General features: G+C 49.6%; 7 protein-coding genes across 7 annotated transcripts; 3 read left to right on the top strand and 4 right to left on the bottom strand.

The window, feature by feature from the left end:
- Nucleotides 1–92: 92 nt before the first annotated feature.
- Nucleotides 93–2565, top strand: FOBCDRAFT_197661 (uncharacterized protein; the record flags this gene model as incomplete). The annotated part of the gene is made up of 5 exons (XM_059608880.1): nucleotides 93–170; nucleotides 454–1155; nucleotides 1422–1714; nucleotides 1750–2141; nucleotides 2321–2565. The coding sequence occupies 5 exons, from the start codon at nucleotides 93–95 to the stop codon at nucleotides 2563–2565; spliced, it is 1710 nt and encodes a 569-aa protein (XP_059466830.1).
- Nucleotides 2566–5281: 2716 nt separating this feature from the next.
- On the top strand, nucleotides 5282–5887 carry FOBCDRAFT_216337 (uncharacterized protein). Its single transcript, XM_059609438.1, has 2 exons — nucleotides 5282–5776; nucleotides 5863–5887. The coding sequence occupies exon 1, from the start codon at nucleotides 5439–5441 to the stop codon at nucleotides 5709–5711; it is 273 nt and encodes a 90-aa protein (XP_059466829.1). The 5' UTR covers nucleotides 5282–5438; the 3' UTR covers nucleotides 5712–5776; nucleotides 5863–5887.
- A 174-nt stretch (nucleotides 5888–6061) lies between these two features.
- FOBCDRAFT_289210 (uncharacterized protein) lies at nucleotides 6062–7486 on the bottom strand (the record flags this gene model as incomplete). The annotated part of the gene is made up of 1 exon (XM_031174810.2): nucleotides 6062–7486. One exon carries the CDS (start codon nucleotides 7484–7486, stop codon nucleotides 6062–6064), a length of 1425 nt encoding a protein of 474 aa, XP_031051595.2.
- Nucleotides 7487–8053: 567 nt separating this feature from the next.
- FOBCDRAFT_216334 (mannitol dehydrogenase C-terminal domain-containing protein) lies at nucleotides 8054–9887 on the bottom strand. The gene is made up of 2 exons (XM_031174809.3): nucleotides 9502–9887; nucleotides 8054–9452 (listed from the first exon to the last, which is right to left on the bottom strand). Exons 1-2 carry the CDS (start codon nucleotides 9539–9541, stop codon nucleotides 8317–8319), a joined length of 1176 nt encoding a protein of 391 aa, XP_031051594.1. The 5' UTR covers nucleotides 9542–9887; the 3' UTR covers nucleotides 8054–8316.
- A 3383-nt stretch (nucleotides 9888–13270) lies between these two features.
- On the bottom strand, nucleotides 13271–15516 carry FOBCDRAFT_156071 (Phosphoglucose isomerase). Its single transcript, XM_031174807.3, has 4 exons — nucleotides 14890–15516; nucleotides 14307–14840; nucleotides 14156–14262; nucleotides 13271–14112 (listed from the first exon to the last, which is right to left on the bottom strand). The coding sequence occupies exons 1-4, from the start codon at nucleotides 15387–15389 to the stop codon at nucleotides 13595–13597; spliced, it is 1659 nt and encodes a 552-aa protein (XP_031051592.2). The 5' UTR covers nucleotides 15390–15516; the 3' UTR covers nucleotides 13271–13594.
- Nucleotides 15517–16269: 753 nt separating this feature from the next.
- On the top strand, nucleotides 16270–16922 carry FOBCDRAFT_216329 (uncharacterized protein). Its single transcript, XM_059609437.1, has one exon. It carries the CDS (start codon nucleotides 16453–16455, stop codon nucleotides 16684–16686), a length of 234 nt encoding a protein of 77 aa, XP_059466828.1. The 5' UTR covers nucleotides 16270–16452; the 3' UTR covers nucleotides 16687–16922.
- On the bottom strand, nucleotides 16902–19691 carry FOBCDRAFT_156066 (kinase-like domain-containing protein). The gene is made up of 4 exons (XM_031174806.3): nucleotides 19275–19691; nucleotides 19097–19228; nucleotides 17505–19051; nucleotides 16902–17454 (listed from the first exon to the last, which is right to left on the bottom strand). The coding sequence occupies exons 1-4, from the start codon at nucleotides 19294–19296 to the stop codon at nucleotides 17248–17250; spliced, it is 1908 nt and encodes a 635-aa protein (XP_031051591.1). The 5' UTR covers nucleotides 19297–19691; the 3' UTR covers nucleotides 16902–17247.
- Between the last annotated feature and the right edge of the window lie 426 nt (nucleotides 19692–20117).

Raw genomic sequence — 20117 nt, 5'->3', positions numbered from 1 at the left:
CAACCAAAGAACACCAAATTCGACATCATACCTTTCATCAGAACCTCCGTCTTATTCTATTCTCGCTCACTTAAGTAATAAGTTGTCTTAAAATGTCTCCAATGGAGGCGCCGCTGTTCAGAAGCCCGCCACCTGCGGACAGTGCCTTACAGCCGCGAGATGACAGCCTCGTCAGTGCAAATGGCTGCCAATAATGCCATCGCTCACGTCAACAACAAAAGCCGGCCCCGCGCTTTTCATTTCTTCTCTGTTCATCTCACGATCGAGACGCGGCAACACTGAACATCGCTGCGATAACTCAAACCGACTCCATCGAATTCATGCATCAAGATGGAACAGCATCATGTCCACCACCATCATCACCATCATTATCACTACTACTACTACAACCACCCTTTTCCGCCTGGCCTACCTCCGAATTCCCAGGGAAATGGCTAGCCTCTGAATCCAGAGGCGGCCGGCCGCGATGATGACGAGCCATCGGCTAAGGAGGATGGGGAGCACAGTGAGAGGGGTGATACCGTATACCAGCACAACCCCGAGAATCGCTCCCCTAGCCCAGTCCAGCAGGGGAGGTCCATCAAACGTATCGATATTAAGAGAACGGGACTCGCAGTATTTGATGGCTACTTCAGCGTCTTCAACCTTGACGATCAATCTGTCAAAGCGCAAGCTCGCTGGACAAATGCTCAACCCAACAGCGACGATCACCAAGAGGGTCCCCCAAGAAAGAAGGCCAGAACGAGCGCCCGTCCAGAGCAAAAGAATAAGCCTCGACAAAGCAGCCACATAACGGTCATCGACAAGGCTCGCATCGTCGCCACGGACCGTGGCTTTCGTGTCGTCAACTGCGATCCATCGGGTCCACAGGTCGATATCTGCTGGCGCATCCCTGGCCAGCGAAACATGTGGCTGGCGAGACTCGGATGCGCGTTGGGGTCTAGGCAAAAACTCAGGACTTTGATGAGAGCCCAAGCTTCTCCAGACATGTCGTTCTTTAGCTATTTGGAAGCACCCCTTGACGAAGAGAAGGCATTGTCTCTGATCGAGTGCAGTAGTAGCGATCGCGCTTACGACGATTTCGAGCGTGGGGATGGTCAGATCGTCATTGGGGATCCAGGGAGTCTTGAGTTTGTTTCTGCGTTTGGTAGACTGGTGGGATTTGAGGTCTTGCGAGGTTGAGAGTGGTTTGGGGGATGTGGATTGCAACGAAAGCATGGAAATGTAACAGAATGCACGAGAAATAGTCTTAATCATCAAATCGCTGTGTGACACTGTGCGTCCTGTGTAATGATTCACAAGTGCGAGTTGACAGCCTCACCCTCCGTGTCAGTGCAAATGGCAGCTGATCAAGTCAGCTCACGTTCCACTAACAAGGAATCTCCTCCGTCATTCTTTTCTGCTCATGCTACAACACTCAGATCACTGCAATAACTCAACTTAAGTTACCTGAAAGTTGCTACGAGATGGCAAGACATCACCATCTTCATGAGCATCAGCATCAGCATGACGCTGATCAACCGGACACGCCGACAATGAGAGGCCGTCCGCGACATTCTGAGGATGAGACACCCGGAGGAAATGATGAGCAGCGTACTGAAGCAACTGCAGTCAATATCGTAGACGAGTTGCCACGAACTAGTTTAGTTGTCTTTGACGACTGTCAGTTTAGTTTGTGTCAACAGTCTCCCAGAAACGGCGCTGAATCGATGGCGTAAGAACGGCAGTACCAGCAACGACAATCCCAAGAATCTCAACAGAAAGACAACCAAACTCAGCATCGAAGCGATATCCCGCCGCAAATCTGCGACGGCTCAGCCTAACCCAAGTCGCCCGAGCCTGCATCATCGCGTCAAACGGCTTCTACGTCGTCAACTGCGACACATCAGGTCCCCAGGTTAACATCTGCTGGCGCGTTCCCGGCCCGCGAAACATATGGCTTGCGAGACTGGCAGTTAGGCAAGATGGAGAGAACTCGGAGCATCCGCCTTCGATGTCTCCGGGCATGACGCTGTCGTGCTTTCAAAAGGGGCCGTCGGGGGGTGAGGGTGCGTGGTCGATCATCATGGCTAAATCCGGTGTTAATGTGGAAGAGAGGATTGGGCGTGGGGAGGGGGAGTTGGCCTTTGGTGAACCGATTAGTGAGGGGGGTTTGGTTGCTTTTGGGAGGGCTGTTGGGATTGAAGTTTTGTGTGTTTGAGGGTGATGCTGGGGTGTTTGTTTGATCTTTACGATTGGCTCCGCGGAAACTCCTCTGAGGAGTCTCCCGAGATATGGATGTACGTATCGAACATTCCCCACACGTTCATCAACATCAAAGACATTCTCACTGTGTCACTGAATGAGCCTGTGAGTATCGTCGCTTTCGCCAACTCGGTAAATCCACTTCCATCGGGCTGGACTCTAGTATCGCTTTCGCCTCGTCCACTTCTGCCTGGTCTTCGTGAGATTTCGGGTGAGGACGGAGCGGAATGGTTGCTCTGGGTGACTACCAAGGCGCGCGTCAACTCTGAGGTCACCATCGAGTTCGCGGATGAGCGCGCAAAGGATTTTGTGCTTATGTAGGGGATCAGTACGGCTGTTCCTCAAGAAAAGGTTAGTAATTTCATGGCAACCTTTATAGAGCAATGCTGACGGTTTACAGAGGGTCTGTTAATGCAACCTCGCCATCACAGGCCCTAGGGCAATTGGTACAGCACCAGACCTATGGGTGTTGAACACGACACTCTCTGGACATGAGTGAAAACATTTTCGAGGGAGTTCGGAACTTTATGGAGGACGAGAATACTTGCGAAAGTGGACCTCGCGAATCTGCCTATCGCCAGCCAACCTTTGTAACAAGACACTGGAGACCATAGCATACCCTGAGGATGAGAGAGGCTTTGGAGCACGGTGCAGTGATCAAATGGGTAAGTCTAATCTTTTCGTACTTGCAAGAATGCCGTTCGGTCAGCGAAGGCTAACAAACACAGATGCATCCAGCCCATCTTGACACGTAGGCGCATTTGTTCCCAACGAAGATAGCCCCGCGACAAGGCTGTTGTTGCCTCCATTCTATCTTCACAAGCCTTTTCGGGCGTTCCCATATCGTTCATCACTATCGCTAAGAGTTAATCACCGCTTCGTGAGAGCTCAGCGGTCTCTGCGACATGAGTGCTGATCAAGCGAGTGGATGGTGACGTTGGCTGGAAGGATGAATATTGAGGCGGAACCTTTTTGAGGCGGTTGCATTCTATTTAAGAGCTCCACACCGAGAAATGGCTATTGAAATATGTGAAAGATAGTTTGCTGGTATTAATGCTTATTTCCTCACCATCGTGACCTCTCAAGCCAGACGTGGCCTGCATCTCAGTGACACTCACACTCAGTCAAGGATCCAAGCAGATAAATCACCAAATACCCAATAACATCTTTTCAAATGAGCTTCAACACTTGCGCGTTTTCTCGACCGAGTCCGGCCGCAGTTGTTGGTGATACTCACCGTGTGTATAAGGTTGAGGGGACAAAAGAAACTTGACGGCGACTACAGGATGAGGAACAACTCTCAAAATCAATTAGCAAATGTTCAGAGTGCATAATAGAAGTCGCTGTTGTGTATTTTCTACCCTTAACTTGAAAGAGTGTTTTTGTAAGCCGTCTCCATCGCTTAGTTCAGTGCGTCCAAGTTTCTCGGTCCCATCAGATCCAGTCTTCCCCGAACCTACATCTCATCAGCACCAATCCTAATCTCCCACAACTCAAACAACTTACTGGGACGGCTCAAGCGACCGGCACCGCTGGGCCAGCAACCCATACCACTGAGCAGAAGGTGTCGAGTCCTCTACAACCACAATCGGCCGGCCAGGAAAGGCAAACTGCGCAAAATCTCGCATCTCCCTCATTGAGTTGTCCATGGTGATACGAAACGAAAACCTAATTCGCAGATGGAATCTGTCATGTAAGAGGCGCCAGTTTGTAAGGGGAAAGTCGTTTCTAGATGCCGGTCTGGTCGTTATTTCAAGGCGATCCCACTCGACAAGCGTTGCAGTGACAGTCCATTGTCTTGGACCGGGGGCTCCACGTCTTGTCATTGTAGAAGAGAGATTGATGTGAGGATTTCAGACTGTTGTGATGATGCTGACGTTCTTGATTTGACGAGAGATTGATGATGATGATGATGATGAGAGAAGAGAGTCAAGTACGACCTTCCACTCAGATAAGATCGCGAAAGGGACAACCGGTCCATTAAAAGCACAAGTAACGATGCACTCCCAAGAGGAGGCAAGAAAACTTAGGACCTCTTTTCTAAGTGATGAAAAGATGAGGTAAGTTTAATAGGTATATTTTGGCACCCTGATTCCACGTCAGAAGTTTTCTTGCTCCCTGAGGACTCCTACTTCCAGTATCTGTGTTAAGACCACAGAGGTAAAAGACATACCTTATACTCTTTGCCCTCGCTTATACCTAACATGAAGCTTTTGGCTGAAGAGTTAGTTATCATGACATCTAAGAATCCCCTCTCTATGCAGTATAAGGACCCTGTCTACTGTTTTCCTGTTACGATGATCCAATCAAAGTTCTTCATAGACAAGAAAGCATGTGAAAATACACCACGTGAGACACGCGATGCGAGCATCGGTTATCCTGTTTACCAACTACTTCCAGCATGAAAGGCATCGCATGCTGAAGACGAGCCGGATCATCTGCAAGAGCAATGCTCAACTGCACTGGGCTCTCTTCCCTTCTTCGCAGCTCCTGGATCCTCGCTCTCTTTTATCTTGAGCCCATAGCCCAGGGTCTTCTTCAATACACTAGTCACTCTTATGAACCCACACTTGTGCCATCTCACGACTGGCACCTCCTCCCTCTTCAATGTCAATCCAAGACACAGTTCTCTGATCCAACGCCTATCCAGACAGCTCCGACACTCATTGCGCATGGCCTTTCTATCTACCTAAATTTTCTCTTGTCCATCCCGTCCTTGCGATAATGCCGTCGCACCGAGTAAAGCTATGGACAAGCTCAGTCTCCTACCAAGCAATTGATCCAATCGCACCTGGGCAGAGCTGCAATCGCTTGAGTGTTTTCACAATCCCTTTGAACCCAGAACCAACAGTAATTACCCAATACTTGATATCCCCGTGAATTGTACCAGTGTCAATTAAAACAACATGTCGCCGATAGTCCTCCATGGTGATAAAGTAACCCCCAGTAACACTCACTCACATCAAAAGAACCACTGCCCATCAAGACCATTTGTCCTTTCATTTCTAACTCAAGCATTCTCGTTTCCAAATAGCATAAACAAAGCACCCCATTTCCATTCTCGCCTTATCTCAAACCTGCTTTTGACTCGAGCCAACAAAGAAACATCCAAAACCTCCAACAACCGTGTATCCACTCCCCAATACTTCACTGTCATCGAACCCAAACTATCAAAACCATGATGTCTCAACTATATGAACTTCCTTTTCTCCCTTCCTCCAATAATGTTTCAGCTCAAAGCAAGAAACATGAAACTCACACTCGCAACACTGACACTTGTCGCACTCACGGCTGCTACTCCTCCTCCTGAGCCGGTTGTTCACAAACCTGTTCCTGAGAAGGCAAGTAGTGGCTGTTATCACTATTATGTCTTCCCTACTCCTCGTCAGTTCAAACCCAGCCCATCTCTCACCTCTACCTCGATCTCAACCTCAACCCTCAACCCAACATCAATGTCAACCCGCTAATGACATCGGCATAATCCCCAAGCCAAACAACTGCTGTCTTCCTCGTCTCTGCGCCCGTAGAGATGGTACGTCTCTCTCCAAAACCCCTCTCTCCCCTCCTCATTCTCTCCTCTTCCAATCTTCTCTACCGGGCACATCTAACGCGTATCAGGCAATTCCTACCAGTTCAACGAAGACACCTGGAAAGAAAAAGTGAATGGATATGATCCTCCTTGGGGCTACCTCGGAAAGAAAATGCACAACATGCCCAGCTTCTGCTGTCGAGGATGGAAAGCGCCCATGCCTGTATTTCCCGTGTAACTCCTGTATTAGTCCATCTTATTCTTCTCTTCTTTCATTAGATATTACATTTATAGATCCTTTACTTCCTCCTCTCCCTCTTTCTTCTTCTTCTCCTCCTCCTTCACCTCCCCGTCTTTACCGCTCGCTTCCAAAGCAGCCTTACAGCTCACAATCCCCCCCGCAATCCCTCCCAACTCCTCACCACTGCCAAGCCACGGCCCAGCGCTGTAATTAGCATCAACACCCGCATAAACAAACCATCCGCTCACAGGCTGCGCCATGACTCCGCCTGGGGTATTCTTCTTCTCGACGCCGACGTTTCCTGCTACAAGATAGGCTTGTGTGTCGGCGCCTGGTGACGGGTAGTTCTTCATGGTCAGAGGCGCTTTGGCGTAGCCGATGCTGATGTCGGAGAGGGTGCAGGGGACGTAGCTCTGTCCGTCGATTGTGACGGACCAGTCGTTGGGGAAGATCCCGATTTGTACCTCCTCTTTCTTTTCTTCTTCAACCTTGACTTCGTCTTTCTTGACCTCTTCAACCTTCTCTCCAGCTTCCTCTTCATCCTCGTCGTCCCAATTATCATACCAATCCTCATAGACTCCTCTAACCTTTCCATCACGATCCCAATGCATGAAGCCCGTAATCCACCCTGAGACATCCCACTCACTCGCCCCCTCACCACAAGACCACTTCTTCTTAGCCCTAACAATCTGCTCCCAGAACAACCTCCTCTCCCCATCACCCTCACCCCCTTCAGTATCAACGTCCCAGGAACTAACAAACCTCTTCATAATCGGCCTCAACCTCCCCGCAAACCCAGCCGCCTCGTCCCCAAACTCCTTCAGCATCTCAACCTTCTCCCCCAGCTTAACCCAATCCTCCCTCTCCCCAAGAAGCGTCACACTCGGTATTCCACATACCACCATGCCCTCAAACTCAAAGAAATGCTGCATCAGTCCCATCATCAACACCGTAGCCGTAACGTCATCTTGAGCAGTCGAAGTGCTAAAACCGGGTGTTATCCATTCCAACAACCACTCCGTCTTAACCCTGCTCTGGATCTCCCCTCTAAACGCACCGATGATACCGTCCCACGAAAACCCTTCTACGGTAATCTTTTCGCGCCCAGAGTGATCAACGAATAAATGCCGGAGAGCCTCAGAGTGGGTACTCATGTACACATTCATCTGTGCCAAAACTTCAAACCAGATCTCATCAGGTCGCAAGATGAGATGCTCGTGTTTGGCCCACGCCTCAACAGCGCCCCTCACAAACCCATCCGACGAGGGGAATACATTTCTTCCCTCGAGGTCATCAAATGATGATGCGAGTAGTGAGGCTGTGTTTTCCGCTTCTTCTGGACAGCTCCGCGAGAACAGATCAGAGGCTGATGTAGCGATACCTGACGCGCTGAAGGGCAATGGGTCGACGCGGTGGACTTGGATGGTGATTGAGGCGGTGGCCAGGCCAGCTAGCCACAGCGCTTTGAGCATATTCGCCGTTCGTATAACAACCTCTTCTCTCTTCAATATCCTCTTTTGTGTATGCCGTGGGGCGATCAAGGATCGGTGTTGGTTGGTGTGGGTATGCAAATCGTGGCCTGATGCAAGATTACGGACCTCCCGATCGGACGGTTAAAGGTTAAAAAGGGTCGCGCTAGCGGCTCTTAGTGGAGTTGTCTAGGAAACTGGGCCGAATCTCATCTCATGATATCGACGTATGCCTCAGACTATTCATGACGAATGGGAACTTGTTCCTCAGACTATTTCTGACAATGTTACAGCGAATGAGAAATTTGGTTCGGGGCATTTGTTGGCGACGGGATCGGGTCTCCGTTGGCGATATATCGAGATATGATCCCGGCTACTACAGGGAACGCAACATCCGATCTCCGTCGATATCAGTGCAGATGCAGGGTAGGACATGCGACAATTGACAATTGACGAGATTAATTGATTCGGCATGTCCACGTCGACATCGCCATGTTGGGCCGGTATTAATGTCGTAAGGCCCGATGGACAAATGGCTCATCTTGCCACTATTCCCAGTCACTAACCAGTCACAATACCAACAACTCAGTCAGATTACTCACACCAATCGCAGCAATCACAATGCATTATTCACATCAAATGTAGTTGAGCAACCGATTTATTCAGCGCCATCAATCTATAATCATGCCTTAGGCTCGAATTGAATCCCAGTCCTTCCTGCGCCATGCTGCCATTAAAGCAAATTGTATGTCATATCTCGTAAACGCCATGCCATGCCACTTTGTACCCGTGGCTCCATCTCTTCTAGTAAAATCGCGCCGAATGAAAACCGCTTATTCCTCAGCACTGTCGGCCTGGACGCGCTGAACAACGTTGACCAATTGTGGGAAGATCTTCTCGTTGTCCTGAATACCGCAGACCTGCTTGACAACGTCCTCAGGTCCGTTCTCGGACATGATCTCGGCTAGCTGCTTGGACTCCTCGTCATCGGGGACATCCTGGAAGCGGAAGGCCATCTCGATAGCGTCGAGGAGGTACTTGATGGGCTGATCGTTCTCAGCGAGCTCAGCAGCAGGGCCGATGAATCGCTCCTTGCGAGACAGCTTTCGGAGAGGAGCACGGCCGACACGCTCGACGGCATCCTCAAGATGGGGGTTGCCAATTCGCTTGATGATCTTCTCGACGTAAGCGGCCTGGGCCTCCTCGTCAATAGCGTGCTTGGAGACGATCAGGTTCTTGGTCTCCATAAGTGCACCGCGAACCTCGGCCATAATGTCCTTGTCCTGGAGAGCATCGTAGACAGTGCGCTTTCTTCGGTTGTAACCGTGGTAGGCAGCGGTGGCGTGGCCAGTGTTGACAGTGAAGAGCTTGCGCTCAATGAAGGGCTCAAGGTTGTCAACCCAGTTGATACCCTTGATGTCGGGGATGCCAACATCCTCAAAGGGAGTGCGGTCAACGACCCACTCAAAGAACTTCTCGAGTGTCACGTCAAGACCAGCATCGGGGTCCTGAGCAGGAACGATTCTGTCAATAGCGGAGTTGGCATATCGGGCTCGGAGGTGATGGTCCTCGAGGCGAGAGGCATCAGTGTTGTTCTTGATGTGCTCGGCAAGGGTATCAGTTGCACCGATGGCGTTCTCGCAGGCAATGACATGCAGGGGAGACTCTTCTGTTGATCGGCGGTCGATACCCTTGGCGATGACAGGGGCGATGAACTTGAGGATGTTGGGACCGACTGAGCAGGTGACGATCTCAGCTGTGCGGATGGTCTCAATCAGGTCCTCCTCGTGTGTTCTCGAGTTTATGGCCTTGTAATTTGTGATGGTGTTCTCGACGGTAGCTTCAGAGCCGACTTCGATGACGCGGTATGAGGGAGTGTTGTTGAGTTGGTTGACGATTGAGTCGTTGACATCAGCGAAGACGACATCGTAGCCAGAGTTGTGGAGGAAGCAGGCAACAAAGCCACGGCCTGGATAGTTAGCATGAGAGGTTAGAGCGTTGGGTGAGACGAGACATACCGATGTTGCCAGCGCCAAAGTGAACAGCAGTCTTGCCCATGATTGCGGTTGTGTGGGGTTATGTGTAAGTGGGAGTATGTAAGAATGTCTCAATGTATGAAGGCGAATGCCTCAAATAGGAAGCAATAGAAGAGTGTTTAGGAGTGAAGTGGTGATGGATGGAATGGATGAAAACGGTGACCGTATCGAGGGGGGAGAGACGAGTTTATATGTTTAGACCAAAGCCACCCTCCTTGTCTTTTCTTGGAGGGTGAGGGTGAGGCAGAGGGTGACGATGACGGGAAGGGGACCCATTGATGCCATCATGGTACGTACTGTGTCGTTCCTGCCCTGGTCAAGACTGGGTTATGGGTCCGGTCTGGTCTGGCAGGTCCCACCGAGTCAAGTTTGAGTTCAACTCGGGCAAGTGGAGACCCATGCTAAGTACAGCCCCCAGCCCAGCCCGACCTAACTCACAGTCACAGCCCGTACAGTACAGTACATTACGGTTGTATCAGTACCTGTGCCTGCACCATGCCATCATCGGTACAGTGGACTCTGTGTCCTTTTCGGTGACCTCAGCACTCTGACTCTTTGGCTTGGCGCCGTCTGTTTGTCAAACAACCATCCAACACTCTAGCCCGTGCCTATCCCAGCGATGATCCATTGGATACGGTCTCTCCCGGCTCTTTCTTTCACTGTTATCATTACACCGTAGCCTCGCCGAACCGTATCCATATCTAGCCAGCTCAACGAATTGTCAGTTGAAGGCACAGATCAGTAACATGCTCACTCATACATGACAACTGTACAATAGGCCTCCAATAAGCTGACAAACAAATAAAACCACATCAACAGACCAACCTCACCATGTGGATCAGCCCCTCTACCGTTTCACCGACCGTAACTGGTGAAGCCGCCTCCACTGCCTTACGGAGGTTATCCGGCGCTCTACAGGGTGTTCGCACAGGGGCTGGGGGTGTTATGCATGCATGTCCCACTGCAACCTCACCTCACCTCTGCCCGGAAGTGCCTCTGTAGAGAGGACCCTGTCTCATGCCACATGCTTCATTTTCAGGGTATTCTCGTTATTCAGATTAATATCGCCACGACTATTTATCCTACTTATCTTGGGATTCTTTCACGAGATATATACTGCAAATAAGGTATCAGACAATAGAAACAATTACTAAACCTAGAATCATCTAGATACTGCTCGATCCGTCAAAAGTGGATATCTTGTCAAGTAACCGTTTTCGTGTCAATCCCACTTCTGACGTCGACTGTCTGTATCGTGGGTCACTGTGAAGACGGACTGTGGTTTTTTTCCTCCAACGCAGTGCAACACTAACAATGTACCTCCAGAACCTAAGTTGAACACCCCAGGTTTTCCACAATTCTCTTTCTCTGGGGCAGCATTTGACATCACTTGTTCAATATCACGATGACTTTCGATCTATGGTCCTTTTCTCCTTTTTTTTTTGTATTCCATTTTTAATTCCCCCTATTTTATGACACTTTTAATTCCATTTTTATGACTTGATCATCACCATCTTATGTTTTCAAACATCGTCGGTATTTCGGCCATTCCCCTCCGTCTGAGCCCCAAACAAGGGTTCTCTGTTTTTCTTTGTTCTCACGATGCAGGGGTGTGGAGATGGACATCAATTAGACGGCGCTCACGGCGGCTTTTCGCGTGTGTGCTTTTGAGGCTAGCCAAAGTGACTGATGATGATGAGTTGAAACGGGCGTCATGCATGTGAAGACTTTCGGCAATGCTTGGGGTATCACACATGCAAAATATTTCCGGTGCGTGTATGACAAAATCTAGACTGCCCAAGTTTGATGCAGCACGTGTAGTTGTTGAGATAATGATAGGACTTGTGGTGTATCTCGTGCTCTGTGTTACTGTCTCGTGGTCTAGTACCGATAATCACAAGTAAACAAATATCGTTATCATCTGTGTAACTGCATCCGTCAGATACGAGCGCTATTGTCTTACTCTCCCCAATGAAGTTCAAACTGCATACTTATACGTCATATCCTACATCCAGGGTTATCCCCCCCTCCCCCTCCCTTGAGCCTCTGGTTCCTGTTTTTCCAGGGGTGAAACGGATCATTTCTGCCACCGTATTCATCTCTCTCTACCGTAGAATCACCGAACCATGCCACTATTCAAGCATAATTCCCTCAACCTCAAACTGGCTCAACTCTAAGGGCGTATTCCATCTGAGTGCATTTGGCTGAGGCATTTCGGATCAAATCGTAACCCTCTTCCGTTCGGCCCTCAACCCCGACGAACCCGCTTCCGTTCTAGCATAGCCTCCCTCCGTAGATAACGCTGCAGCGAATCAACCGTCAGTGGAGTGACAGAGCCAAGATGGACCGTTCAGGCGTTCTCCTGTTTAGCGCCGTATTCTGATTGGTGATGGCTTCAGTTTATCTTCGGTCGGTTACCGCGGGACCTGTTGATCTGGGAAAGGGAAACTGTATCTCTTCAGGCTGAATCTAGTTGCCTATACGACTCAACAAATTTCGGAACTCAATTCCAAGCCCGTCATCCTCATCTCTATCTTCATATTCACTGAGGCTGTGATAGAGACGTATTGAACCGTTTGTTACTGTCTCTCATCTCAAGGGTCTAGGGGTCCAAGCCACCATCCCACACCGATGTAGCATAGCATATCTCCAACCAAGAAAAAAATTGCAAATGAACCACTCAAACATCTCGTCATCGATGCGGGAACGAGAACATCGTGAAAAGCCTCAAGTTCGACGTCAGAGGGTTACCCACTCACACTCGCCAATGACAATGTCCTGCACAAAAATTCTTCCGTGTCTTGTTGTATTGCATTGGGGGAGGGCTAGTGTGAGTGGAGTTGGGACTGACGAAACCAGAACGGACTGGTAGTTTTGTTTCGTGATATTGATTGGTAGAGATGTTTGGATTGGTAGATGCAGTTCGCTTTGACTCCGGCTTATTCAGATGGAATCACCTTCACTGCATGCAAACCTCGCTTCGGATGCCGTAACTTGAAATGACGATCTTTTGTTCTTGTTTCAAGAGATCGTCGCCTTGTAACCCAGACTCAGAAAATAAACATGTTGTTTCCGACATGAGCCGAATTAACTCCCGTGTACAGTTAAGATCGTGATAAGCCAACGTCAACATCAAGATCATGGTCAACATCACGGCACCTTGAACATCGAGACCCAACAATACTCTCGCTTACTTTCGCCATCAACCAACACACAATCCTCTAATCTCCATTTCCCCACCCTCCATCTCACTCCTGTACTTCAGGTCTGGGGATTCCCCCGCGATAAAAAGCACCGTTATAACCCCGATGTGATAAGTCTCTGCGTGATATATCTCATAAACATACCACCTTGTACACCCTCAGAGGGATTCCCCCCTCTTCCCCATATTCCCCCGCAAAACTCCACACGCTTGAACCTCACCTGCTCGTCTCACCATTGACCCTCAAACAGGCCAATGTTCTTAAACGCAGCACTCTTAATGCACCCGGACTCTAACGGTATCAATGCTCTCAGAACGTGGCAGTGCTCTCAGACGCCTTGATACTGTATGAATGGAGTGGTCTACACAGACGCACCTTTACTCAAGCAGTGACACTACCCAAAGTGGAAATACATACATCCGCCGGAGACACGGAACCTCAAGACAAAACATACATAAACACTCATTTGACCGAGGTACCTTGTTCCACGTGTCATTAATATAAATGCAAGTGATGAGGTGTTGCGATTTAATATGTGAACGCGAGAAGTCGCGCAGGTGCATGGTATACTTATGCCGTCTTCTTGTGCCGTGTTTGACGGTGCAATGGAATCGACATCTGAGAATAACAAGGAAATTTGAAATATGTATACAGATAATCACGATACACAGCGATCAATACTACATTGCACTCTTCATCATACTCACGAGTACTTTTGCGTGTGGACATGTACAGAGACATCATTCACCTCGTACGTCTCATGCACAACTTACAAGACAGGTCCAGAACATAGGCCGTCAAACTTATTCATGCTATCCTTAATCATTATCAACATCGTTCCACTCGCTACACATTAACACTCAATCCTTCTTTTAGTTACCATACTTCTTGAACGCTCCAATCAGTCCACCAGTAGAAGCATCGTGTCCCTCACCATTGCCTGCCTCATCAAGCTCTTTGAGAATCTTCTTGGCCAAGACCTTGCCCAGCTCAACACCCCACTGGTCAAAACTGTTGATGTCCCAGATAGCACCCTCGGTAAAGGTGAGGTGCTCGTAGTACACGATCAGGGCACCCAGCTCGGCGGGACCAATGGCGCCGCCGACAAGGATGGAGGTCGTGGGTCGGTTTCCAAGGAAGCGCTTGTGAGGAACAAGCTCCTCGGGAGTACCCTCGGCACGGACCTGATCGTCTGTCTTGCCGACCATGAGAGCCTCAGCCTGGGCGAAGTAGTTGGAGGCAAGCATCTTCTGGTGGAGGTTGTCGCTGACAGGGTTGTGGGACTTGGCGGCGAGGATGAAGTCGGTGGGGATTAGCTTGGTGCCTTGGTGGACGAGCTGGAAGAAGGAGTGCTGAGCGTTGGTGCAAGGCTCGCCGAAGAGAATGGGGCCTGGAACGTTAGCTGGGTTTCATGCAGGAGGTTATCCACTTACCAGTGGTGTACTTGGCAGAAGATCCATCAGAGGTGATGGTCTTTCCGTTGGACTCCATGGAGAGCTGCTGGAGGTAGGCAGGGAATCGGTGAAGGTATTGGTCGAAGCTATAATTGTTAGTCTGCATACTCGCATCTTCTGACTGACTTACGGAGCAACAAGGTGAGTCTGGGCCTGGAAAAAGTCAGAGTACCAGACACTCAAGAGACCACCAAGAAGAGGAATGTTGTCCTTGAGAGGAGTCTCGCGGAAGTGCTTATCCATGGCATGAGCACCGCTAAGGAACTTGTGGAAGTTGTCAAAGCCAACGTAGAGAGCAATGCTCAGACCAATGGCACTCCAGACAGAGTATCGACCACCGACCCAGCTCTCAAAGCCAAACATGTTCTTGCTGTCGATGCCAAACTTGGTAACCTCTTCCTCGTTGGTGGAGAGGGCGACAAAGTGCTTGGCGATGTCGCCCTTGTTGTCGGTCTTCTCGAGGAACCACTTCTTGGCTGTGTTGGCGTTGGTGGTGGTCTCTGCGGTGGTGAAGGTCTTGGAGGCGATGAGGAAGAGGGTGGTCTCGGGGTCAGAGTTCTTGAGGGCCTCGGCGATGTGGGTTCCGTCAATGTTGGAGACGAAGTGAAGGGTCATGTCTTCGGCGCCGTAGTGCTTGAGAGCTTCGGTGACCATGACAGGGCCGCTGCAAGATGTCAGTCTAGTACTATCACCAGAGCATTCGAGGGTCTTACAGATCAGAACCACCAATACCAATGTTGATAATGGTTGTGAGCTTCTTGCCGGTATATCCCTTCCACTCTCCACTTCGAACCTGCTCAGAAAACTCCTTCATGTGCTCAAGAACCTCATTGACACCACCCTTTGTGTTCATGACATCAACACCATCAACCTTCATATCCCAACCGCTAACATTTCGCAGAGCAGTGTGGTACACGGCGCGACCCTCGGTGAAGTTGATCTTCTCGCCAGCAAACATGGCATCGCGCTTCTTCTCAACGCCAGCCTGCTCGGCGAGCTTGACGAGGAGATCGAGGGTCTCATCTGTGAGGAAGTTCTTGGAGAAGTCGAAGAGGATCTCGGATGATACACCGTCGGAGGTGAAGGTTCGGGTGAAGCGGTCGAATCGCTGGGGGTCGGAAGCGAATGCCTCCTTGAGTACGAAGGACTTGCCTACGCTGTCGCGATGGGCTTGGAGGTCAGACCAAGCGGGGAGAGTGTTTGCGGGGGCCATATTGATGCTGTGTAGAGATAGTGATGGGGAGATAAGGATGGAGGTGATGGAAAGAAGAGAAGAAATAGCAGATCAGAAAAGAGTGGGAGGGGAAATGAGGTTATGTCTCTGAATGTCTTGGGTGCGTCTCATAGTAGAGCTCCCATGAATGCCAATGGAGGGGGAGGGGAAAGAGCAGAGAGCGGCATGGGCGGAGTGGGGGCATTCATCATCCCACTTCAACCATCATCTATTCTTTCTTGTTCTATACAGTTTATTTGATTGATACTATCATGATGCCACTTTAGCTACTCCTAATTGTTATGATATGACATCTTTTTATCACTCATTTTGTCAATTCACCCAAGTCATGTCCGTCTCTCTCACAGATGTCAGCTAACCCCTCCAATGACAGCATGACGCTACACCATGCTCTCCGAGCTAAAAACCAGAGCTCTTCAACAGCTTATAACTTAAAGCCCCGCCTTACTTAACGATTGTTACCAAATTTACAAATCATCAAGGTTGGCTGACTGGACTTTTCCAAATCTTTTCGTCATGTCTCCATAATCATATTAGCCTCTTTTTCCTTTATCCTGCATGCGTCATAATCTCAGTGGAGGCTCTACAGTCAAGGGGCTCCGGTTATGCCGCGCACTCGCCGTGGTTGTCCCGCATCACCTCCGGCTGAGACATTGAGGACAGCTTATTTATCGTGAGATGTCTTTATCAATTGCCTGGTACATCCTAGCTGGAAATATATACAGATTTAGGATAGTGTCTCATCAATAGAAAAAAGCTTCACTGTAAACTGAATACAGCATACTGCATACAGCATATTGACTAGCAACGTAGTAAACAACTGCTCGTTGTCCTGACCGAGCTGACTCTCACCTGTCCCCCAACACCGGCAATCTCTCCGATCTCAGCCTCAATTAAAACTTTTCCATTTCATTCAGCCTATAGCCTAGACTCATCAAGCATGGGTTGTCATGATATCCCTCATCCATCATAAAGACCCCCAACGTTTTCCGAAAAAGCCTCATGGAGCCCCAAAGCGTGATCCTAAGACTGAACTAGCAATATGGAACTGGTGATAGTGACATTGTACTTATGCCCTGCTACGGGTCAAAAAATTCACGTCTTTCTCAATAGCTCACTTGGCCGAGTGGTTAAGGCGGCAGACTTAAGCTTTCAACTGCTGAGGATTCTGCTACATTTAATGTGCGCAGGTTCGAACCCTGCAGTGAGCATTGCTTTTTGCTTTTTGCGTTCTCTAGCACATCCATTGTCTTGTTTTGTTGACGATTGTTGTTAGTTGGTGATGGTGTTGTGGCAAATGTCGTTGAAAAGGCTATTAGAGTCATACCACCGAATAGCGTTGACTAACGCCATTGGAGCTTGAATGTGGGATTGGTTCACTTCTTTGCTTTCGGGGTTCTAGTATAGGATACAATAGTCTCTTCAGGTCAGTTGTGAATTCAAGTCCGTGCTGAGGTCAGAAGACAATGAGAAAGTGCAGTGAGAGCCAAAGCATGCTGGCCTCGCAGAACAATGATCGAAACAACAAGCATTGTCACAAGTAAAGAAGAATGGACAATGAACAGCAGAGTCAACGATACAAAGTTACGGAAAGACAATCTACATTGACAGAATGACATATCCACAGAACTAACGAGTGTATCAAACTCCAACACGCCAAAGCAAATAAAGGCTTCTTATCTACATTCATCCTCTAGGTTTCCACCTCCTAGGCTGTCCTTATCATGGCTTACACGTGTTCCCCTCCTCAGCCGGCTCATTGACAAGACTGATACCATGTCCGAGTCAGCCAGTCCTGCTCGCTGTCTACCCGTTGTCTCTCTTCCAACCCAGCGATTTATCGGTTATCTGTCAAACTACCGACAAATGATGGATCCTTGACACTGCCGCCTGCATCTCCGAGTCCAGCGATCGGACGGTTGTAGCTGAATCCTTGGAATTGGTTCTGCATGGTTTGAGAGAGCATGGGGCCCTCGACATAAGAATCTTGAGGGGCTTCAGATGTGAATTCGGGGTCAAAGTTGGCAGTGTCCAGAGCGTCGGCCTGCAAATGTCAGTAGGGTTCAATGTGAGAGACTGGGAAAAGATACATACCACACTGGGCTTGAATGTAGGCTCGTACTTGCGCTGTAGAAGCTTCCTCCAGTCAATAGCATGGAAGAAAGGATGCGCCTTAATCTCAGCTGATCCATTGGCACCAAGTCGCTCCTCAGGGTTGCGGTTCAAAAGCTTGGTAAGGAGATCCTTGGCAGCTGGGGGAACCACATCAGAGAAGTGAAGAGGCTCTGATAGAATCTTGCGGTACATCTCGTTGGTGTTCTCATCGTAGAAAGGTGGCAGACCTGTCAACATCTCGTACAGCAAAACACCAAGAGTCCACCAATCGACTGTCTTGTTGTAACCTTGGCCCATCAGCAGCTCTGGGGCGAGGTACTCGGGTGTACCACAGAATGTGTTGGTGCGGTCCTCATCCTTCATATCGAGCTTGCAGAGACCAAAGTCGCAAAGAGCGATATGGCCTTGGTAATCCAGAAGAATGTTCTCGGGCTTGAGATCTCTGTAAATGACGCTGAAGCCGTGCAGACATTCCAAGGCGCACAGAAGCTCAGCAGTGTAAAAGCGGGATCGGTTGACGTCAAATCGGTGCTCCTTTTGCAAGTGGTGGAACAGCTCGCCTCCGTTGACAAAGGCGAGAACAAAGTAAAGCTTCTCCGGTGACTGGAAACTGAACTTGAGAGGTACGATAAAAGGGTTGTTGATCTGTGCCAGCACAGATCGCTCGGCGAGTGTATGGGCAACTTCGGATCGCGATATGATGTGCGCCTTTCGGATGGTCTTGAGAGCGTAGATTCGGTTTGTGTCCTTCTTGCGTACCTGCATGACCTTGCCGAAACTGCCCTTGCCGACGACCTTGAGTAGTTCAAAGTCTTCAATCTTGAGCTTACCTGCTCGAGTCTCGACATACTCGACACCAACCTTGATTCTACCAGTGCCATATTGCACGTCGACCCACTCGGCTCCTTGGTGACCATTGCGCGCTGCGTGCTCAGCAGCAGCCTTCTCGCGGTCCTTCTTGCTGGCCTTGGGGTCCTCCACGTATTGCTGTCTCTCTTCGAATCGGGGGTTGATGCGGACAACACCGAGGAAAATATCCTGGCTTCGTCCAGATCCGGGTGGCGCATTCGGGTTGCGCATGTAAAGATGGATGACGAGCTCTGTCACTCTTGACACATCGAACTTGTACTGGGTGTTTCCACCAGCCCACAGAGGGTTCTCAGGGTTTCCATCGACCGAGTTGACAAAGACCTGGACCTTGTCGAAATCGAGGAGGGCGTAAGGCATGTACTTTCCGGAAATTCGGCCGTGGTTGGTGGGGATGCCGTTGAAGCCGCCAGCGGAAGAGTGCGGTCGGTTACTGCCGTTAACAAATGATCCGGCGACACGTTGTGAAGATCCTGGTCGAACAGAGCCAGACATTCCAAGAGCGTTGGACGAAGACATCGATCCTTGGTGTGACGAGGCAAAAGCACTTCGGTGCTGTTCAGGAAGAGAAAATCCTTGACCTTCGTGGAGGGTGACAACGAGAATACCGGGCTTGGGGGGCTTAACAACAGGGGCCTGTGTCATGGCCTCAGAGGCAGCTGTTCAAGTCAGATACTGACGGTACTCCAGTCCAGTTTGCTCACCTATGGCATTTTCCGTTGTAGGCGTAACAGCGCCGCTAGCCTGGCCATCCTTTTCCTTTTCGGTGATGGTTGAAGTAGAGGGGGATCGAGAGAAAGGACTCAAGGATTGACCCAGATGGGTTTCCTTTAACTCTGATGGATGTTAGTGATGCGACAGATATCGGACATGTAGACTTACTCTTGGTAAGCTTCCAAGACATTGTTGTTGATGTCAACGAGGTATTTGATGGTTGGGGTCAAGGATCGACAGCCAACAAGTGTCGCAGGATCGAAGGGTCAAGCAACGAGTGTTCACTGCGCGCTGACAAACTCCTGATCAAGCAAGAGGCTGATAGCGTGGCAGAGTGTTCAACAAATGGATGATTTGTAACCCCGCATGCGTGGAAGCGTAAACCGGCCGCTGTTTGGTTGTATGAAAGATCGCAAGTCGACGAGACGAAAGGAGACTGTGCGCCGACTGGTTGGAAGGGAAAGGAGGTTCAAATTGAACAAAGATGGCAGAGATTGAATATGAGGAGGAGGCGAAGCACAAGAGCCCGAGACAAGACCAGCCGAGATATGAATGAGGTGGATACGGGGGATGGATGGGAGAAGGGGATTGCTATGACATCCAAGGCCCATTGGGCGACAGCAGAAAAGGTGGATCTTCCCGTAGGCAGCCCGCACTGTGGGCTAGGGTCGATGGTAGTGCTGTTTTGGTGCTAGAAACACAGTGTCTCAGTCTGCGACACAGGAGCTCAGACTGTGGAGATGGTCTGGAGTAATCCCGTAAGGTCGATTTTGAGCCACAGCCACGGGCTCTAGCTTTGTTGATCAAGTAGAGAATAAGCCTAGAGCGAGGTCCAGCCAAATAATCCATAACATAAGGGGTAAATGAGAAGGAGAAGCGAGACTAGTTCATAAACAATGCCATTAATGCCCAAGCAGCTGAGCAGCCAGCAGCCAAAGAGCGTCAATTGGTGTACAGTGTTGATATGGTTGATGTGAAGCAACCAACTTGTTGTACAGCCACACTTTTCAT

The sequence above is a fragment of the Fusarium oxysporum genome, chromosome II (genome assembly GCF_013085055.1).
Source record: "Fusarium oxysporum Fo47 chromosome II, complete sequence".
Taxonomy (NCBI): domain Eukaryota; kingdom Fungi; phylum Ascomycota; class Sordariomycetes; order Hypocreales; family Nectriaceae; genus Fusarium; species Fusarium oxysporum.
This window is presented reverse-complemented; position numbering and strand designations above follow the sequence as displayed.